The 16,419-nt window shown below is 39.3% G+C and overlaps 1 protein-coding gene across 4 annotated transcripts in view; it reads right to left on the bottom strand.

The window, feature by feature from the left end:
* Positions 1-246: 246 nt before the first annotated feature.
* Positions 247-16,419, bottom strand: part of PPP2R2A (protein phosphatase 2 regulatory subunit Balpha) — an 80,582-nt gene continuing 64,409 nt past the window's right edge. For all 4 annotated transcript variants that reach the window (XM_055578774.1, XM_055578773.1, XM_055578775.1 and 1 more), the window contains 6 exons: positions 10,070-10,182; positions 8,325-8,502; positions 6,263-6,427; positions 5,014-5,183; positions 2,832-2,923; positions 247-1,239 (listed from right to left, as the gene is read on the bottom strand). In XM_055578774.1, coding sequence (XP_055434749.1) covers positions 960-1,239; positions 2,832-2,923; positions 5,014-5,183; positions 6,263-6,427; positions 8,325-8,502; positions 10,070-10,182 — 998 coding nt within the window. In that variant the 3' untranslated portion in view covers positions 247-959. The remainder of the gene's footprint in view (positions 1,240-2,831; positions 2,924-5,013; positions 5,184-6,262; positions 6,428-8,324; positions 8,503-10,069; positions 10,183-16,419) is intronic.

The raw sequence follows: 16,419 nt of genomic DNA, 5'->3' as shown, positions 1-16,419 counted from the left end.
TACAATTAAAAAAAATCTCTAGTAGCATGTATATAGATCATGATATCTTTAGGAATACCAATATATAGTCAAAATATGTTCATACAGAACCAATACCTCTCCTTCTCCATGTAAAGAACACTTTTTAAAAATAATTAACAAAAATACCAATTAAACAGTGGAACCTCATTTCACTTCATTGCGCCCAAAGGTATGACACAAAATATTGGCTTAAAGAGGTAGATTAAAAAGAAAAAGGAAACCAGATTCTCCATTCTTTGTCACTTTTATTCAGTAGTAGTATTTTTTTTCCTTATTTTCAGTGCCAGACACGGCAAGGAGTGATTACAGCCAACTGTTATTAAAACATTTGTTCGCAACATGTACCCCCTTTACCACTGACCCCAAACTGACTCGTTGTGTGCTTTCGTTCTTTCCTTTTTATACCACCACCAAGACTGGGTGGAGGGGCAAGGGGAAGAGATGGAGGGGAAGAGTCCAGGAGCCAGAGAGGAGGAATGCTACAAGCCACAGTAAGAATGAGCTGTATTTAATTTAAAAAAGGGGAGGAGGGGTGTACCCCACAAATGATACAGTAATGAGGATACACAATTAAATCCCATAAGCATGACTGAAGGCTTTCACTGTGTTTGACGTCATCACAATGGAAGGCATAAAAAGTGGAGTAAATCAATGTTGACACAGTCCAATCTAGTCCATTAGGCAAGATGGTGCAAGAAGTCATTTAAATTAAAAGTGCCCTACCCTTACCTAAATGGCTAGCAGACATGGAGAACACCACAGGGAGGGATCCACAGAGCTTTCTCCATGTAGCTATGGAAAATGTGTTGTCGAATGGCACATTGTCAAACACTGGAAAAGGGGCGCCACAATGGACCTCTCTCTTTTTTAAGTACGAATGCTAGATTCAACTATCTCAACTAAGCAGGAAGTGGGTTCTTCTGCTAGGAAGGCCAACCCTAATTCACTTTGTCTTGAAATATATACAGATTGTTTGTAGTAGCTACGGCAATGATATTTTCCTTGGGGTGCCAGGCTGTGTGAAGTATTTTCTTGTTGAAGTCTAGGCTGTCGACACTGATTTCATCTTTCTTTCGCTTGCCACTTGCACACACTTTGCGTGGCTTCAGAACCGTGCGAGGTTTATTGTTTTCTCGTGATGCTTCCAGGGTTATGTCTCGCTTTGTGTTCCGGTCAAACATTCTGAAGAAATTATTGTAAGATCCAGTCATGACAACACTGGAAAAGGAGACAGAGCATCCAGTCAAATAATGAAAATGAGTTTTCGATAAACATTTCGCTGGTGAAACTCGGCCTAATGCTCCAAAGCAAGAGCTACTGCAAGCAGATCTGGGTTTAGGGAGAGGGCTGCTGGCACCAACCCAGAGACCAATCACTGGAATAAACTAGGAATACGGTATTAGTTACTTTGATGTCTATTCATGACTTTCATGACTGCCCAAACTGTCACCAAAGTTGAAAGCATCCTCAAGTAAGGCTTCTAAGTAGTAGTGAATGCTCTTAGTTGAAAACATTTACAACCCCAGTCTATGCAGTCCTCCAGACCAGCCAACCAACAACAAAACATAATTTGTGTAGTTTAGACTGGCATCCCCATGTTACCTGCATTTGTGAGGTTTTAATGGATTTTAATGGATTCTGACACCTAGTCTATAGCTATTTAAAAGGTGTTGCTAGCCAGCATTTCTATGGTATTCTTGCCAAGTATAACCTGAATCTAATCATGAGGGAATATTAGACAACACTCAAATGAAGGAATATTCTATACAATGAATGGCCTGTGGTTTTAAAACAAGCTGAGATCATGAAAGACAAGGGAAGAATGAAGAACTGTTCCAGATTAAAGGAGGCAATGAGATGGGACAAAGAACACGATTGAGGGAACTTGTGATATTTACAGGGATCTGTGTACTGCATCCATGTGAAATTTTCTGCCTTAGATGCCCGCACAGTCATTATATGAGAGAGCATCTTTCCAAAAAAAATTTTTATGTTAAGGCAAACTAACAGTTTTTCTATAATGCAAGATGCTGTTCAAACACGAGGAGAACGAGCTGGTGTAGCTGCGCGCTGCAGGCTTCAGTGATAAAACTATTGTTGAATAAAGTACTCTAATGAATATCTTGAAGGTAGGTTTAGTTAATTCCAGAATTATGTTTTCTTTTACTATTGTCTGTTCTCCTGGAACATAATGAATGGTAAATAAATACATGGAACAACAGACTGGCTCCAAATCAGGAAAGGAGTATGTCAAGGCTGTATATTGTTACCCTGCTTATTTAACTTATATGCAGAGTACATCATGTGAAATGCCGGGCTAGATGAAACACAAGGTGGAATCAAGACTGCCGGGAGAACTATCAATAACCTCAGATATGCAGATGACACCACTCTAATGGCAAAAAGTGAAGAACAACTAAAGAGCCTCTTGATTAAAGTGAAAGAGGAGAGTGAAAAAGTTGGCTTAAAACTCAACATTCAGAAAACTAACATGGCATATAAAAAAAGTGATTCATCTGGTTCATTAAAGGGAAAAATTAAAATTTATATAATAAGATTGTAAGTTTCTAGTGTGTTTTCACATTTACTTAGTGAAACACAATGTTTAATTTTTATCTGCCAATATTGCTGTAAGATTTCAAGGAAACCCTGGGGAAAATAAACTTGGAAAATGTAATTTATCTCAGTCGAAAAACACAACGGCCATTAGCAAATGTGGCAATCATACTAGGAGTGAAATAGTAAATTTCTTTCCTCTAACAGAATTCACATTTGAGTAAGATGTTTAGTTCAAATTAAAATCAATTTACCTGTCAGATCCATTCCAACAACATTCAAATTTGTCAAATATGCAGTCATTTTCATACAGTGAACAAAGTTTACTTCTGAGGTATTCATGCACCTGGCGGGGGGGTGGGGGGGAGGGGGTAGAAAAAAATATTATACACACACACAAACACACACACATATGTGTACTTAGCTTATATCACATGATCTACGGCTCTTGAAACTGAAAAATGATTTAACAAGTCTGTATCTTTTTAAGAAGGAAAATATATATAGACACATGGATTGAGTGAAACTCACTCAGTTGGGTCCAACTCTTTGCGACCCTATGGATTGTACCCACCAGGGTCTCCTGTCCATGGAATTCTTCAGATCATATACATACTTAATCTCATTAAAACTCAATTCTCTAAGAAACAGTAAAGGTACCGAGCTCCCCATTCCACAAATACACATTTTTCTTTCATACAACTGAGAGATATACCCTCCTGGGGATGGCACATTTACTCTTCGTAAGTTTGACTAAAATAGTAGGCCAGTAAACATTTTAAAATGGCACAGATAAGACACTGATTAAAGAATATATAGCAATATTTGAATTTTACAACCCTTCATTTTCTATTAATTGTTGATTAAAAAACATACAATACTGTGGCTTTACTCCCTTTTTAACTACCATTTTTGGGGCATAACTAACTGAAGCCTACAGTATCATTAAATGCATATGTTATGCACTGCATGACCCTGCCCTGATCCAGTGATAAATTATATGGTTACTTCACGTATGCATCATGGAAATATCTGACACACTTGTTATTGCTTACACACAATATGTACTCAGTCACTCAATCATGTCCAACTTTCTGTGATCCCGTGACTGTGGCCCACCAGGTTCCTCTGTCTATGGAATTCTCCAGGTAAGAATACTGGAGTGGGTTGCCATTTCTTCCTCCAGGGATCTTCCCGATCTAAGGACTGAACCTGCATCTCCTGTGGATTCTGTATTGGCAGGTGGATTCTTTTACACTGAGCCACCTGGGAAGCCCATTTCTTATATAGTACCCAAAGCTAATGAAAATAGTTGTTTTTCTAAGTACAATTCTATATTCACTAGTTTTCCACAAAGGGATCAACTAGAAAATAAATTTTAAAATATTCTTAGAAATGATACATTTCTATATTAATATTACTAAATTACAAAGGAAAGTTTCAAAGTATTTGTTGTGATCATAAGGGGAAAAAAGGAGTCTCCATCTCACTGTTCTTTTTCATTTAAATGAGAACCTTAAAATGAAGTAATGATAGAAAAGAACAAGTACTTTCTCAATGCTTAGAATTCTCTATGAAACAACCTAACGTCATTTTAAGTGTCCGTTTTATCTTTAATGGAATGATTCAGACCACTGTGTGTGACATTTTAAGTGAAAATCTGTTAACACAGAGGATTTACAACACTTGTGGGTTAGGACCCACAATGAGTATGTGAGGCAAATAGTAATGTTAACATTACCCTTCAATCACATAACAGGTCAGCTAGACGCTTATACAAACTCAATGGGAGTTGAATCTGCACCTGCTACACTGGGTATGATGTGAGTCTACTCCAATCACTAAGCCAGGTCAGCACAGGTAGAAAAACTGCACCCTGTCCAAGCTGTGCACATCTTCATTCTCTTCTCCAGAAGAACGGGACCCACGGGAGCAGCTTGGCTGACGGGGAGAATCCAGAACTGACATTCTATGACAGACAGGCAGCTCCCAAAGCTGTCTGCTGGGTACTCATACATCCCTCTCCTTCAGCTTAAGACAACAGTTACCAACCAGTTCACCTGACTGGGCGACACGCCAGGGTTAACCTCTAATTCAACTAGCACTGTCCACACTCTATCTGGGATGCCTCTAGTAGGCCTAGCCATTCTCCCCCGTCTTCTCCCCAGACCTCGGTAGAGACCTAAATTCCATCCTCACTTCAAATGTAGATAACAGTAGGAAAAAAAAGTTATCATTGAAACAAATTGGTAGCTTTACATTTTAATTGTAAAACTAAATAGAAAACAATCTACAAAAGTAGATATAAATTTAACATAAGGAAAAGCAGTGTATTCATGGATCTCTGAAGGAAAAAGCCCAATGGTGAACACACACTTTGTACTAGGATTAACACATACAGGCTATATACTCATTAAAAGAAAGAATTCCAAATACCTGGTATGTTTCCACAGGCCTGTTTTCCATATTTAAGTCCCAAATTTTGACTGACAAATAGTCTCTAGTCATCATATATCGACCACTATGGCTGAATTTTACATCAGAAATTGAAGAGATGATTTCAGAAAAAAAAGACCTGTTACTGGGATCTTCAGGTTCTTCAAACACTGAAAACAAGCAAAAAATGTTGGGACCATCTGTAATTACTCTGGCTTGGACAAAGCATTTACCCCAAACATTATTCACAAACTTCCTAGCAGTGAGCTAAAAATGACAGGCTAATAAAGAACTGGAAAACATCTCAAAGAACATCTGTAAGATTGTAACCTCCCTGAGAGAGTTTCTTAGGAGAATGAGAATACAGAAGCTGAAGAAGCAAAGTACATTATGTAGCACAGCACTTTCCAGAGTCACGTGGCTAATTCACCAGAACCAGACTTGTTTGCCACATCTGACATGTGTCAGCTCTGTGGTCCTACATATACCTCACTGACTTTGCCTATACCGTCACCGCAAGACACAGACCACCTTTGCCACTCCTATGCATACCCACGGTTTTGAGTGGTCAGGTAAAATTAGATTGATAAGAGGTATGTAACAGTGTTTGTAAGTTTTTTAAAAATTCAACATGAAGGTAAGAATAATGCAACCCCTGAATTTCTTAACCTTGTACTCTTCAAACTTAAACGAGCCAAAGAAACCTCTTCTCAGAAAAAAATCTTCCTAGGAAGCCCAAAACAGGAAGGAAGGGAGTGGGGAGAAGAGAAAGGGAGGCAGGCAAGAAAGGAAATGTTCTACTTGCAGACAGGACTTGAGAACCCAAACCCAAGTTCCCAAAGAATAGCATTCTATTAAAAGCACATCTACTGGGACTCAACAGATGTGCCCTAGAGACAGTCTTCTATGTTCTTCCAGTAGGAGAACCTGTAAAGTCTCAGGTTGATTCAGGCAGCTTACCAAAAGGTACAGGAGGTTTAAGACCCATGTGCTGTGCTTGCTCAGTCCTGTCTGACTGTGCAACCTCATGGACTGTAGGCAGCCAGGCTCCTCTGTCCATGGGATTCTCCAGGCAAGAATACTGGAGTGGGTTGCTATGCCCTGCTCCAGGAGATCTCCCCAACCCAGTGATTGATCCCAGATCTCCTGCAGGTGGATTCTTTACTGTCTGAGTCACCAAGAAAACCTATGTAAATGTTACGACGTCTGAAGACAAACAGAAAATGTTATCATTTGAAAATAAACTTACGTTTAGAATGCCTATCACAGAGGGCGGATGCCCTCATGTCACATAACCGAATGGTTCCTTTACTGCTGCTGTATACAAATGTGTTACAGCTGTTGGGATGGAATTCTGCAGCTGTAATCACCTCTGTCAGCTCTTCCATATTGGCAGGCTTGATATCCACAATATCTGGAGAGCATTTTATTAAGGAATTTCCTCTTAAAAGAAAGGTCAAGTATAATTTTATATTTCTCAAATCTACAGCTCATTCACAGACTTAAGCACACATATTAACACTATTTTAGAATGTAGAGGGTTTTTTTTTTCCCCTGAGTATGATATAAATCCCAGAAGACATAAAGAAAAGATTGCTAGGCCATCATCCTAAATATTAAGAACTTTCCATATTTCCAAACAAAACAAAAGGAAAAATCTGGAAGGCAGCACAATGGGGAAGCTGCACACAAATAACGGAGCTGATTTACCTGATATTAAAAAGGTGCTTAAAAAAAAAAAAAAACCTCCAATAAGAATATATGCAAATCCAATGAAAATTTTGGAAAAGAACAAAAAGAAATGGTTGAAAAAATATGAAAACATGCTCAAGTCTACTAAGGATGAAAGATGCAAATGAAAACAACTAGAGACCCTTTCACTAACTAGACCACGAAAGGAAAGCATTACAGGCAGACCTTGTTTCTTTGCTCTGCTTTACCGTGTTTCACCTATCAGTTCACTGCACTTCACCTATGATTTACTGCATTTTTTATAAATTGATGTTTTGCAGCAACTGTGCATCAAGCTAGCCTATCAAACACCATTTTCCCAACATCATCAGCTCAAACCTTTACATTATTATTACATTTGTTTCGGCGACCTGTGATCAGCTCAGCTATCTTTGATCCTGTAATCATGTGGGGGTACCATGATACACACATAAGGTGGTGAATTTAGTCAACTGCTGAAAGGACAACCAAGGGCTGAGAACATTACATAAACTTAGCTGATAAAGCAGTAGCAGGTTTGAGAGGGCTGACTCCAGTTTTGAAAGAAGTTCCACTTGGGTGAAATGCTGTCAAAGAGCACTGCAGACTACAAAGAAATAATTCATGACGGGAAGAGTCAAAATTGATGTGGCAAACACCACTGCTGTCTTATTTCAAAGAAACTGCTACAGCTACCCTAACCTTCAACAATCACCACTGATCAGTCAGCAACCTTCAACGAGGCAAGACCCTCCAGCAGCATAAAGATTACCGCTTGCTGAAGGTGCAGGTGATGATCAGCATTTTTCAGCAATATTTTTAAACTAAGGTATACATTTTTTTTTTTTTTTTTAAAGACATAATGCAACTACATACTTTAGCAGACTACAATATAGCGCTAACATTTATAAGCACTGGGAAACCAAATAATTCGTGTGACTTAATTTTAGGGCAGTATTCACTTTATTCTTGTGCTCTGCAACTGCATCTGTAGTATCTCCGAGGTATGCTTACACTGGTAGAGTATGAATTATAGTACAGTGTTAATTTTTCAAATGATATCTATTTGGAAAGATATACATTAATAGCAGTCATGATAATTAACATTTATCAAGAACTTAAGTACTTAAAAACAAACATGTATATACATTTCTATATATGTGTCTGTGTATATCTCATAATCATAGAAAATTTTTAGGAGGATAACATAAACAATGAGAAGTATTTAGACCATCATGCATCATGACTTGCACAGATCTTTTTCCAAACTAATGAGAATACTTTTATAATTAAAAACATTTTAAAGATAATACTCCACATATTTGTTTCTGTTACAAGAAACAGCTATTAAAAGTTTTTCTATTTTCATAGGTACAAAGAGAAAAATTCGTTAAAATTCCAAGAATCCAGTTTTTAAATTGATACATTATGCCTTTTATCAAATAATTTCACCCAGTGTTTAATAACACAAAAAAAGTGCTATAAAATAATAAGCTATTATATAAGAATCAAAACACCCCAAGGAGAGAATGAAAATAAATCCAGTATGAGGATAACATGCCTTCTTTACCCAACACCAAAAAAGGAAACCAAATGGATACTAAAACTCCTGTCTGTTATTTCCAGATGCCAAAGATTAATCCGCAAATCATCTGCAGATAAATATGTTTCATAATCACTATTAATAGAAATTGAGTTGATGTGATATGTATGAGCATTGGCAAATATTCTTCGTGGACTGGCCTCAACCATTAGATCCATGGGCCGAAAGACTGGCACCTGTCAATAAGACATGAAAAAGAAGTGATTACAAAATATTCACTTTCTACAAGAGAACTGAAGGTTCAGAAGACAGCATTACTCCAGTTTCTGAGGTAATATTAAACAGCATAATACTACACAGATTTAGTTTTATGAAGTAACTGATATTGGTTGTTTAAAGTGCTGACATGGGAAGAAAAATGAAAAACAAATTTGCCTTCCTACACTGGGTTGGAAGAAGCACAAGCTGGAATCAAGATTGCCGGGAGAAATATCAATAACCTCAGATATGCAGATGACACCACTCTTATGGCGGAAAGAGAAGAGGAACTAAAAAGCCTCTTGATGAAAGTGAAAGTGGAGAGTGAAAAAGTTGGCTTAAAGCTCAACATTCAGAAAACGAAGATCACGGCATCTGGTCTGATCACTTCATGGGATATACATGGGGAAACAGTGCAAACAGTGTCAGACTTTATTTTGGGGGGCTCCAAAATCACTGCAGATGGTGATTTCAGCCATGAAATTAAAAGACGCTTACTCTTTGGAAGGAAAGTTATGACCAACCTAGATAGCATATTCAAAAGCAGAGACATTACTTTGCAAACAAAGGTCCGTCTAGTCAAGGCTATGGTTTTTCCAGTGGTCATGTATGGTTGTGAGAGTTGGACTGTGGAGAGAGCTGAGTGCCGAAGAATTGATGCTTTTGAACTGTGGTGTTGGAGAAGACTCTTGAGAGTCCCTTGGACTGCACGGAGATCCAACCAGTCCATCCTGAAGGAGATCGGTCCTGGGTGTTCACTGCAGGGACTGATGCTGAGGCTGAAACTCCAATACTTTGGCCACCTCATGCGAAGAGTTGACTCATTGGAAAAGACTCTGATGCTGGGAGGGATTGGGGGCAGGAGGAGAAGGGGACGACAGAGGATGAGATGGCTGGATGGCATCGCCGACTTGATGGACGTGAGTCTGGGTGAACTCCAGGAGTTGGTGATGGACAGGGAGGCCTGGCGTGTTGCAATTCATGGGGTCACAAAGAGTCGGACACGACTGAGCAACTGAACTGAACTGAACTGAGAGCAATACTATCAGAATTTATAGTTTTTCCTAGTTTCAATCTTTTGCTTGAAAGACTTGCGAAGCTAATAAATATTTATGATTTAAAGTGGCTAAAAAGGAAATCAGCCCAAAGCATCAAATTCTTGGTATTTTTTATTGCAACTAGAAGATTTAGTCCATTTTTATTTTTTTGATCTCCAAAGAAAGTTAATCTTGAAACTTAACCTTCTAATAGCTGACAACCAAACCATAAGAACAAAAGAGAGCATGGTGGCATAGTGAAAAACAAAACAAATCAAAACACAGTCTTGTTGTGTTGGGTTCTGGTTCGCCCCTGGCCACGGTGAGACTCGTCTGTAGGTCGGGGTCTGTTTAAAATTTGAGTCTTTAATGTTGTGTCTGGTCACACAATCTTGGGAAGGGGCAGAGTGTAATTATTCCTATTCATGTTCTGTTGAGGATCTAGACTACATAACAACAGTACAGAAGACTATTCATTGGAATCAGATTTTTTTTAACATGTACTTACACGTAGTGTAGTAACTGTAGTAGGATCTCTATACCTTCCATCTTCCTCTTTCAAGTTATACCCTTCTGGTCTTTTGTCCCTTTCACTGATTTTCCATAACTTTATTGTTTTATCTGGGGAAAAAATAAAGAAAGTCTTAAAAAATGAGAGATTAACCTTGACAGAAGAAACACATTTTAAGTATATTTAAACATGCGATTTCATATCTCACCCAAAAGGATCCCAAGAATAAAATCCCTGATCCAACTCAATAAAACACAAACTTTCTACTACCAGGTGAATAAAAACACCTGTACATATAAAAACAGCACAGAAATTTAAAAAATCTATGTTAATGCCACTCATTAAATATCATTTAATATTAAAATCAGGTCACAGCCAGGTCCTTATCCTTCAAAAATTATTATAGCTAGAGGGGGCAGGGGAAACTGTGTGTGTATGTGTCCATCCCCTGGAGGAGGGCATAGCAATCCATTCCAGTATTCTTGCCTGGAGAATCCCCAAGGACAGAGCAGCCTGGTGGGCTACAGTCCATGGGGTCACAGAGTCGGACACAACTAAGTGACTAAGCACATGCTTAGTCATATGTCTATATATGCATAATGCTTAATATTTAACTTTTACATACGAAAAAAGTCAGTTAAAATAGCCCAAGGGTTAGTCGCTCCTTCATGTCTAATTCTTTGCCACCACATGGACTGTATAGCCCACCAGGCTCAGTTTTTCCTAGTTCATGGAATTCTCCAGACAAGAATACTGGAATGGGTATCCATTCCTTTTTCCAGGCTATCTTTCCGACACAGAGGTGGAATCTGGGTCTTCTGCACTGCAGGCAAATTCTCTACCATATGAGCCACCAGGGACTATTTAGAGTAAAAGTTACATTTGTGATTCAAGTTAAGTACAAGCCCCTGAAAATAGTTTACCAATTAAAAGCATACATCCCCAAATCCTTCAAGACAAAATTATTCAGTATTGAGAATATATAAAATAGTGTTTTTTACAATAAACTTTACCTCTGAAGTAAGTCTAGAGTTACAGAAAATTGCAAAGAGCACTGAGTTTCCATATACTCTTTACCCAGTTTTTTCCTTATGTCAGCATCTTATGCAACCACGGCACATTTGTTAAAACTAAGAAATTAACATTCCACGTTACCATTCACTAGACTTCAGACTTTACTCTGATTTCATCAGGTTTTCCACTAATGCCTCTTTCTGTTCCAGGATCCAAACAACACCGTATTTAGCTGTCACGTCACCTTAGTCTCTCTGCAACAATTTCTCAGCCTTTTTTATTTTTCTTCATCCTGACAGTTCTGAGAAGCAGTGGCAAAATGTGTGGAATGTACCTTCACTGGGCATGTCTATTGTTCCCCTCATGATCAGATTGAGATCATGGGGTATCAGGAAGAGCCCAGAGTGAAGTAAATATATACATAGAACTGACATGACTTTTCCACCGGTGATCACTTGGTTAGGAAAGAAACTGCCAGGTTTCTCCACTGCACACTTACTCTCTCCCCCTTTGGAAATGAGGCATTAAATCCATCCATGTCTAATAGGACAAGTTACAGTCCGGGCAGGGAGGAGTATCCATCCACATGTTATTTGGAATTCTCTGTAACAAGCACCTTGCTGCTGCATCACTTTAGTCGTGTCCGACTCTGTGCGACCCCATAGACGGCAGCCCACCAGGCTTCCCGTCCCTGGGATTCTCCAGGCAAGAACACTGGAGTGGGTTGCCATTTCCTTCTCCAGTGCATGAAAGTGAAAAGTGAAAGTGAAGTCGCTCAGTCGTGTCCGACTCTATTGAACCCATGGACTGCAGCCTACCAGGCTCCTCCGTCCATGGGATTTTCTAGGCAAAAGTACTGGAGTGGGGTGTCATTGCCTTCTCCAACAAGCACCTTTCTCCCCACTTATTTACTCAACCAACCATTTACATCACGATGGAATCAAGCACATTTATTTAATTCTGTGTGCCCAAGTGGCCAAGTGTAAAGAATCCACTTGCCAACACAGGAGATGCAGGTTCAGTCCCTGCGTTGGGAAGATCCCCTGGAGTAGGAAATGGCAACCCAATCCAGTATTCTTGCCTGGAGAATCCCATGGACAGAGGAGGCTGGAGGGCTACATCCCATGGGGTTGCAAGGAGTCGGACACAACTGAGCATGCATGCCTATTATAAGCTTAAAACTGGACTTATAAAATGCCACATCTTAATGGCCCTTCATATGCAAATGAGTATACCAGAATCTGAAAGGCAGTGTATAGGTCAATTTGTAGTGCTCCATACAGAGACATAGCAGGGACTCCTCCAGCCTGGCCACCCCTCTGCCCAGTGGAGAAGCGCACGCTAAGCACCACTGTGGGTGCCCCAGCAGAGATGACATGTACACAGAGAACAACTGCCAACTTTACCAGCTTGCAGCTAACTATTTCATCTGAACCCTATGTACCTGGAGTTTTCAGGTATACCGCAGTTAAGTTATGGAGAAGGCAATGGCACCCCACTCCGGTACTCTTGCCTGGAAAATCCCATGGACAGAGGAGCCTGGTAGGCTGCAGTCCATGGGGTCGCTAAGAGTCGGACACGACTGAGCGACTTCACTTCCACTTTTCCCTTTCAGGCACGGGAGAAGGAAATGGCAACCCACTCCAGTGTTCTTGCCTGGAGAATCTCAGGGACGGGAGCCTGGTGGGCTGCCGTCTCTGGGGTCGCACAGAGTCGGACACGACTGAAATGACTTAGCAGCAGCAGCAGCAGTTAAGTTATATGTGTTTTCTATGTGCCATTTGGTTTACATATATTTATATAATTTAGGTAAAGAATGACAAATTTTAGAGTATTTAACCTGTCCCCAAATCTATCATATAAATGAGCCATGCCTGAATTCTACATTTGGGGAGAAATTATCATCTAAAGATTATAAGGATGAACCCCTCCAACACCATCACACACACATTCCCATGATTTCTTATGGCCTGCTCAAATTTGTCATCCTTATTAAAGATCCAGATAAAGAAATCACATTAAACTTATCAAACATTTCAAATAAGATATAGTTAGTTTGTGGTTCCTAGTAGTGTCATAGAAAAAAAAAAAGAGAAAGAAAAAAAAAACTGGGCAAACAGATTTTTGAAATAAATTAAACTTCAGAACAAAAAATTTTAAGTGATAAATCTGTGACTTAAGAGAGTGCTAAAAACTTTTAATGGCATAAACAAAAGACCAAGAAGTACTACACAATATCAGTGCAGTGCTTGTGAATAGGCAGGTTGGGAATTTTTAAAAAAATCTAAATTCTTATATGTTCTACAGTATTTTTTAAAACTTTTTTTTTTTTTGGCTGTGATGCTGGGCTTGTAGGTTTGTTGCTTTCTTTCTTTTTTTTAAAGATTTATTTATTTATGGCTACACGGGATCTTCGTTACTGTGAGCAGGCTTTCTCTAGTTGCAGCAAGCAGTTTGGGGGGTGGGGCAGAGGCCTACTCTCTAGTCGCGGTGTGCAGGCCTCTCGTTATGGTGGTCTCTCTTGTTGTGGAGCATGGACTCTAGGGTGCTTTAGTAGTTGCAGCCCATGGGCTCTAGAGCAGAAGCTCAGTAGTTGTGGCACAAGGGCTCAATTTTTCCACAGCATGTGGGATCCTCCTGGACCAGGGATCGAACTCGTGTCTCCTGCATTGGCAGGCAGTCTACCACTGAGCCACCAGAGAAGTCCAGCAGTTACTTTTACCTGGAATTTTGGGCCTGTAGTTGGAGGTACATGAGAATAATCAAACTCCAAAAAACTGCACACAAGAGTATGTGAATATACTCATTTTCTGTGACGAGGGTTATTAGATTCCTCAGAGAATTGTTACAGTCAAAAAGTTAAGAACCACTGCTCTACAGTGTTCCCCGACATTGTGAATACTGATATCTAAAGTGTTTCAGAAGTTCAGAGTCCTGGTGTTCCCCCTCACCACAGAGGGTTAGAACAGGGAAAACCAAAGCCACCAAGTTTCCTTTGTGGATGTGCGGCTTTTACATAGAATCCAAAAAGCTTCTTATTAATAGGCTGTTAACACAACCTATTCACAAGTGAACTTTTATTAGTTATATATTCAAAGACCCATGGTCAACTGATTTTAGAGCTGGATGTTTTTGCAACATACAGAAACTGAAGAGAATTCAGAGAAAGGCAAAGGAGGTTAAAGAGAAAGAGAATAAAGTCACTTGAAGAAACATTAAATGAATAAAGTTATAAGAAGAGGACCATGAAATTATTTAAGTAAAAACGATCTGGGAAATACTTGAATAGTGACGATCACAGAAAGCCAATGCAAAGATGAAGACTAATTCTGATCAGTCAAAGTTGGAATGTTTGGTCCTATTTTCCATCAGTCTCCCCAGCAGTTTTCTAACCTTCTGTGAGTATAAAGACCCATTACACTATGAAGAGAGGAAGCACAGATATTATACTGTCTGTCAAAGAAAACTCTACCAAATAATATAGAGACATTGCTCAGATTTAACCGAAGTTGACATTTTTCCATATTTGCCTTCTCTCTTTTCAAAGAATAAAGCTTTTCAGATGCAGCTCAAGTCCTACTCCTCTCATCCCTTTTCCTATTCTCAGCACCCCCAGATACTGTGGTTTGTAAAATTTCCATACTTGTTACATTCTTCCACATTGGACTCTACTTTTAGCACAAAAAATAATACAGCTACCATCCCAAAAGTTGTGTTTTACTTAGTATTCATTAACAACAACAACAACAAACCCCAAACAGGTACAATGCATTGTGTATTGCTCTTAAAAATAAGCTGTATTACTAATCAATGATTTTTCAAATTTACATAATCCTATTTGGGGAACACTGTTTATTCTGTACACAAAAACAGCACTTAGGTTCACATAACTCCTGACCCAACCCTTGGAATTTCCAGTGGTTTCTCCTTCCACTGAGCTCTTGTCAAGTTCAGTGCCTAGAAAGGCTGGGCTGATTATATGATGCCTTATTTATTTCAAATCACAAAGGAAACCTGCATGGACAACACGCAGAGATACAAATGAGAACTGAGATGAAATGGGGTTTGCTTTCAAATAATACTGAGAAGGCAGGGTAAGAAGTACCAACGAAACACAACTGGTGATGAACTGAGAACTGTTGAAGCTGGGTGTTTGGCATATGGGACTTCATTATGCTACTTCAGCTTGTATTTTAAAAATTCCCCTGTATAAAAAATAAAACAATTTAGCCTGTAAGAAGTGAACTGCCGAAATTACTACGAGCAAACACACTTCGTGGGACATTTACTTCCGAAGTAGAAACTGCCTAAATTGTATAACACATATTGCATGCGTGCTTAGTCACTTCAGTCATGTCCGACTCTCTGTGACCCTATGGACCATGGTCTGCCAGGCTCCTCTGTCCATAGGATTCTCCAGGCAAGAATATTGGAGTGGGCTGCCATTTCCTTCTCCACAATAATACATATTGGATGTCAAAGAGCAGTACCTGAAGTGCTCTTTGAAAGAACTTAACTGTACAAATCAAAACTGAACCAAGACTAGAAACCAACATACAACATGAATAAACATATAGCCTCCATTTATAATGTTGTAAACTACAAGCTTTAAATCATTATTTCTATGTATTTTTCTTTTAATAAGGAGAGGAAAATGCAGTTCATGTTATCAGCCTGTGGTATCATTCTGTGGAATGCATTTCCAAGAATCTGACACAGTGGGTGAGAAGGCCTAAGGTGATGAAGTGAAGTTGCTCAGCGACCCTGTAGACTGTAGCCCACCAGGCTCCTCCGTCCATGGGGATTCTCCAGGTAAGAGTACTGGAGTGGGTTGCCATTTCCTTCTCCAGCACTTAATGTTTTCCACTGTGTCAACCAAAGTCACCTGAGTTTAGATTCTGCAAGTGCTAAAGAACGGTGAATTCTAGGTGCTATATCTGATTTTACTAATACCAAGGGGATGAGAAAATGGAAGTCTTCCCCAATCCTTGTTTCAATATCAAAAAGCTTTTAATTTAAATTTTTACAGACTGGCTACCCAAAACACCTGGAAGTACTCCTTAACCATGCTAATGATTCTCTCTAGACCCAAATCCGCAGGGATAAGCCAAGTCACAACTCAGGTGAAAATAAGAAGAACAAAAAGAAATGACCCACTTCTTAACCTGTCATAAAGGACTTTAAATTCTTATAGAGTCATTATATAATTCTAACCTTCATTTAGTAACTCCTCCTACAGAAACAAGACAGAATGGCAATGAGGCAACTCCAGTTTGTGTCCTTCTTGAACGAGGATCAAGTAGGACAAGCGCTGTTCTAGAGAGTGTCCTGGA

This window comes from Bubalus kerabau, chromosome 4 (genome assembly GCF_029407905.1).
Source record: "Bubalus kerabau isolate K-KA32 ecotype Philippines breed swamp buffalo chromosome 4, PCC_UOA_SB_1v2, whole genome shotgun sequence".
Classification (NCBI taxonomy): domain Eukaryota; kingdom Metazoa; phylum Chordata; class Mammalia; order Artiodactyla; family Bovidae; genus Bubalus; species Bubalus kerabau.
The sequence above is the reverse complement of the archived record's forward strand: the minus strand, read 5'-3'. Positions and strand labels throughout refer to the sequence as shown.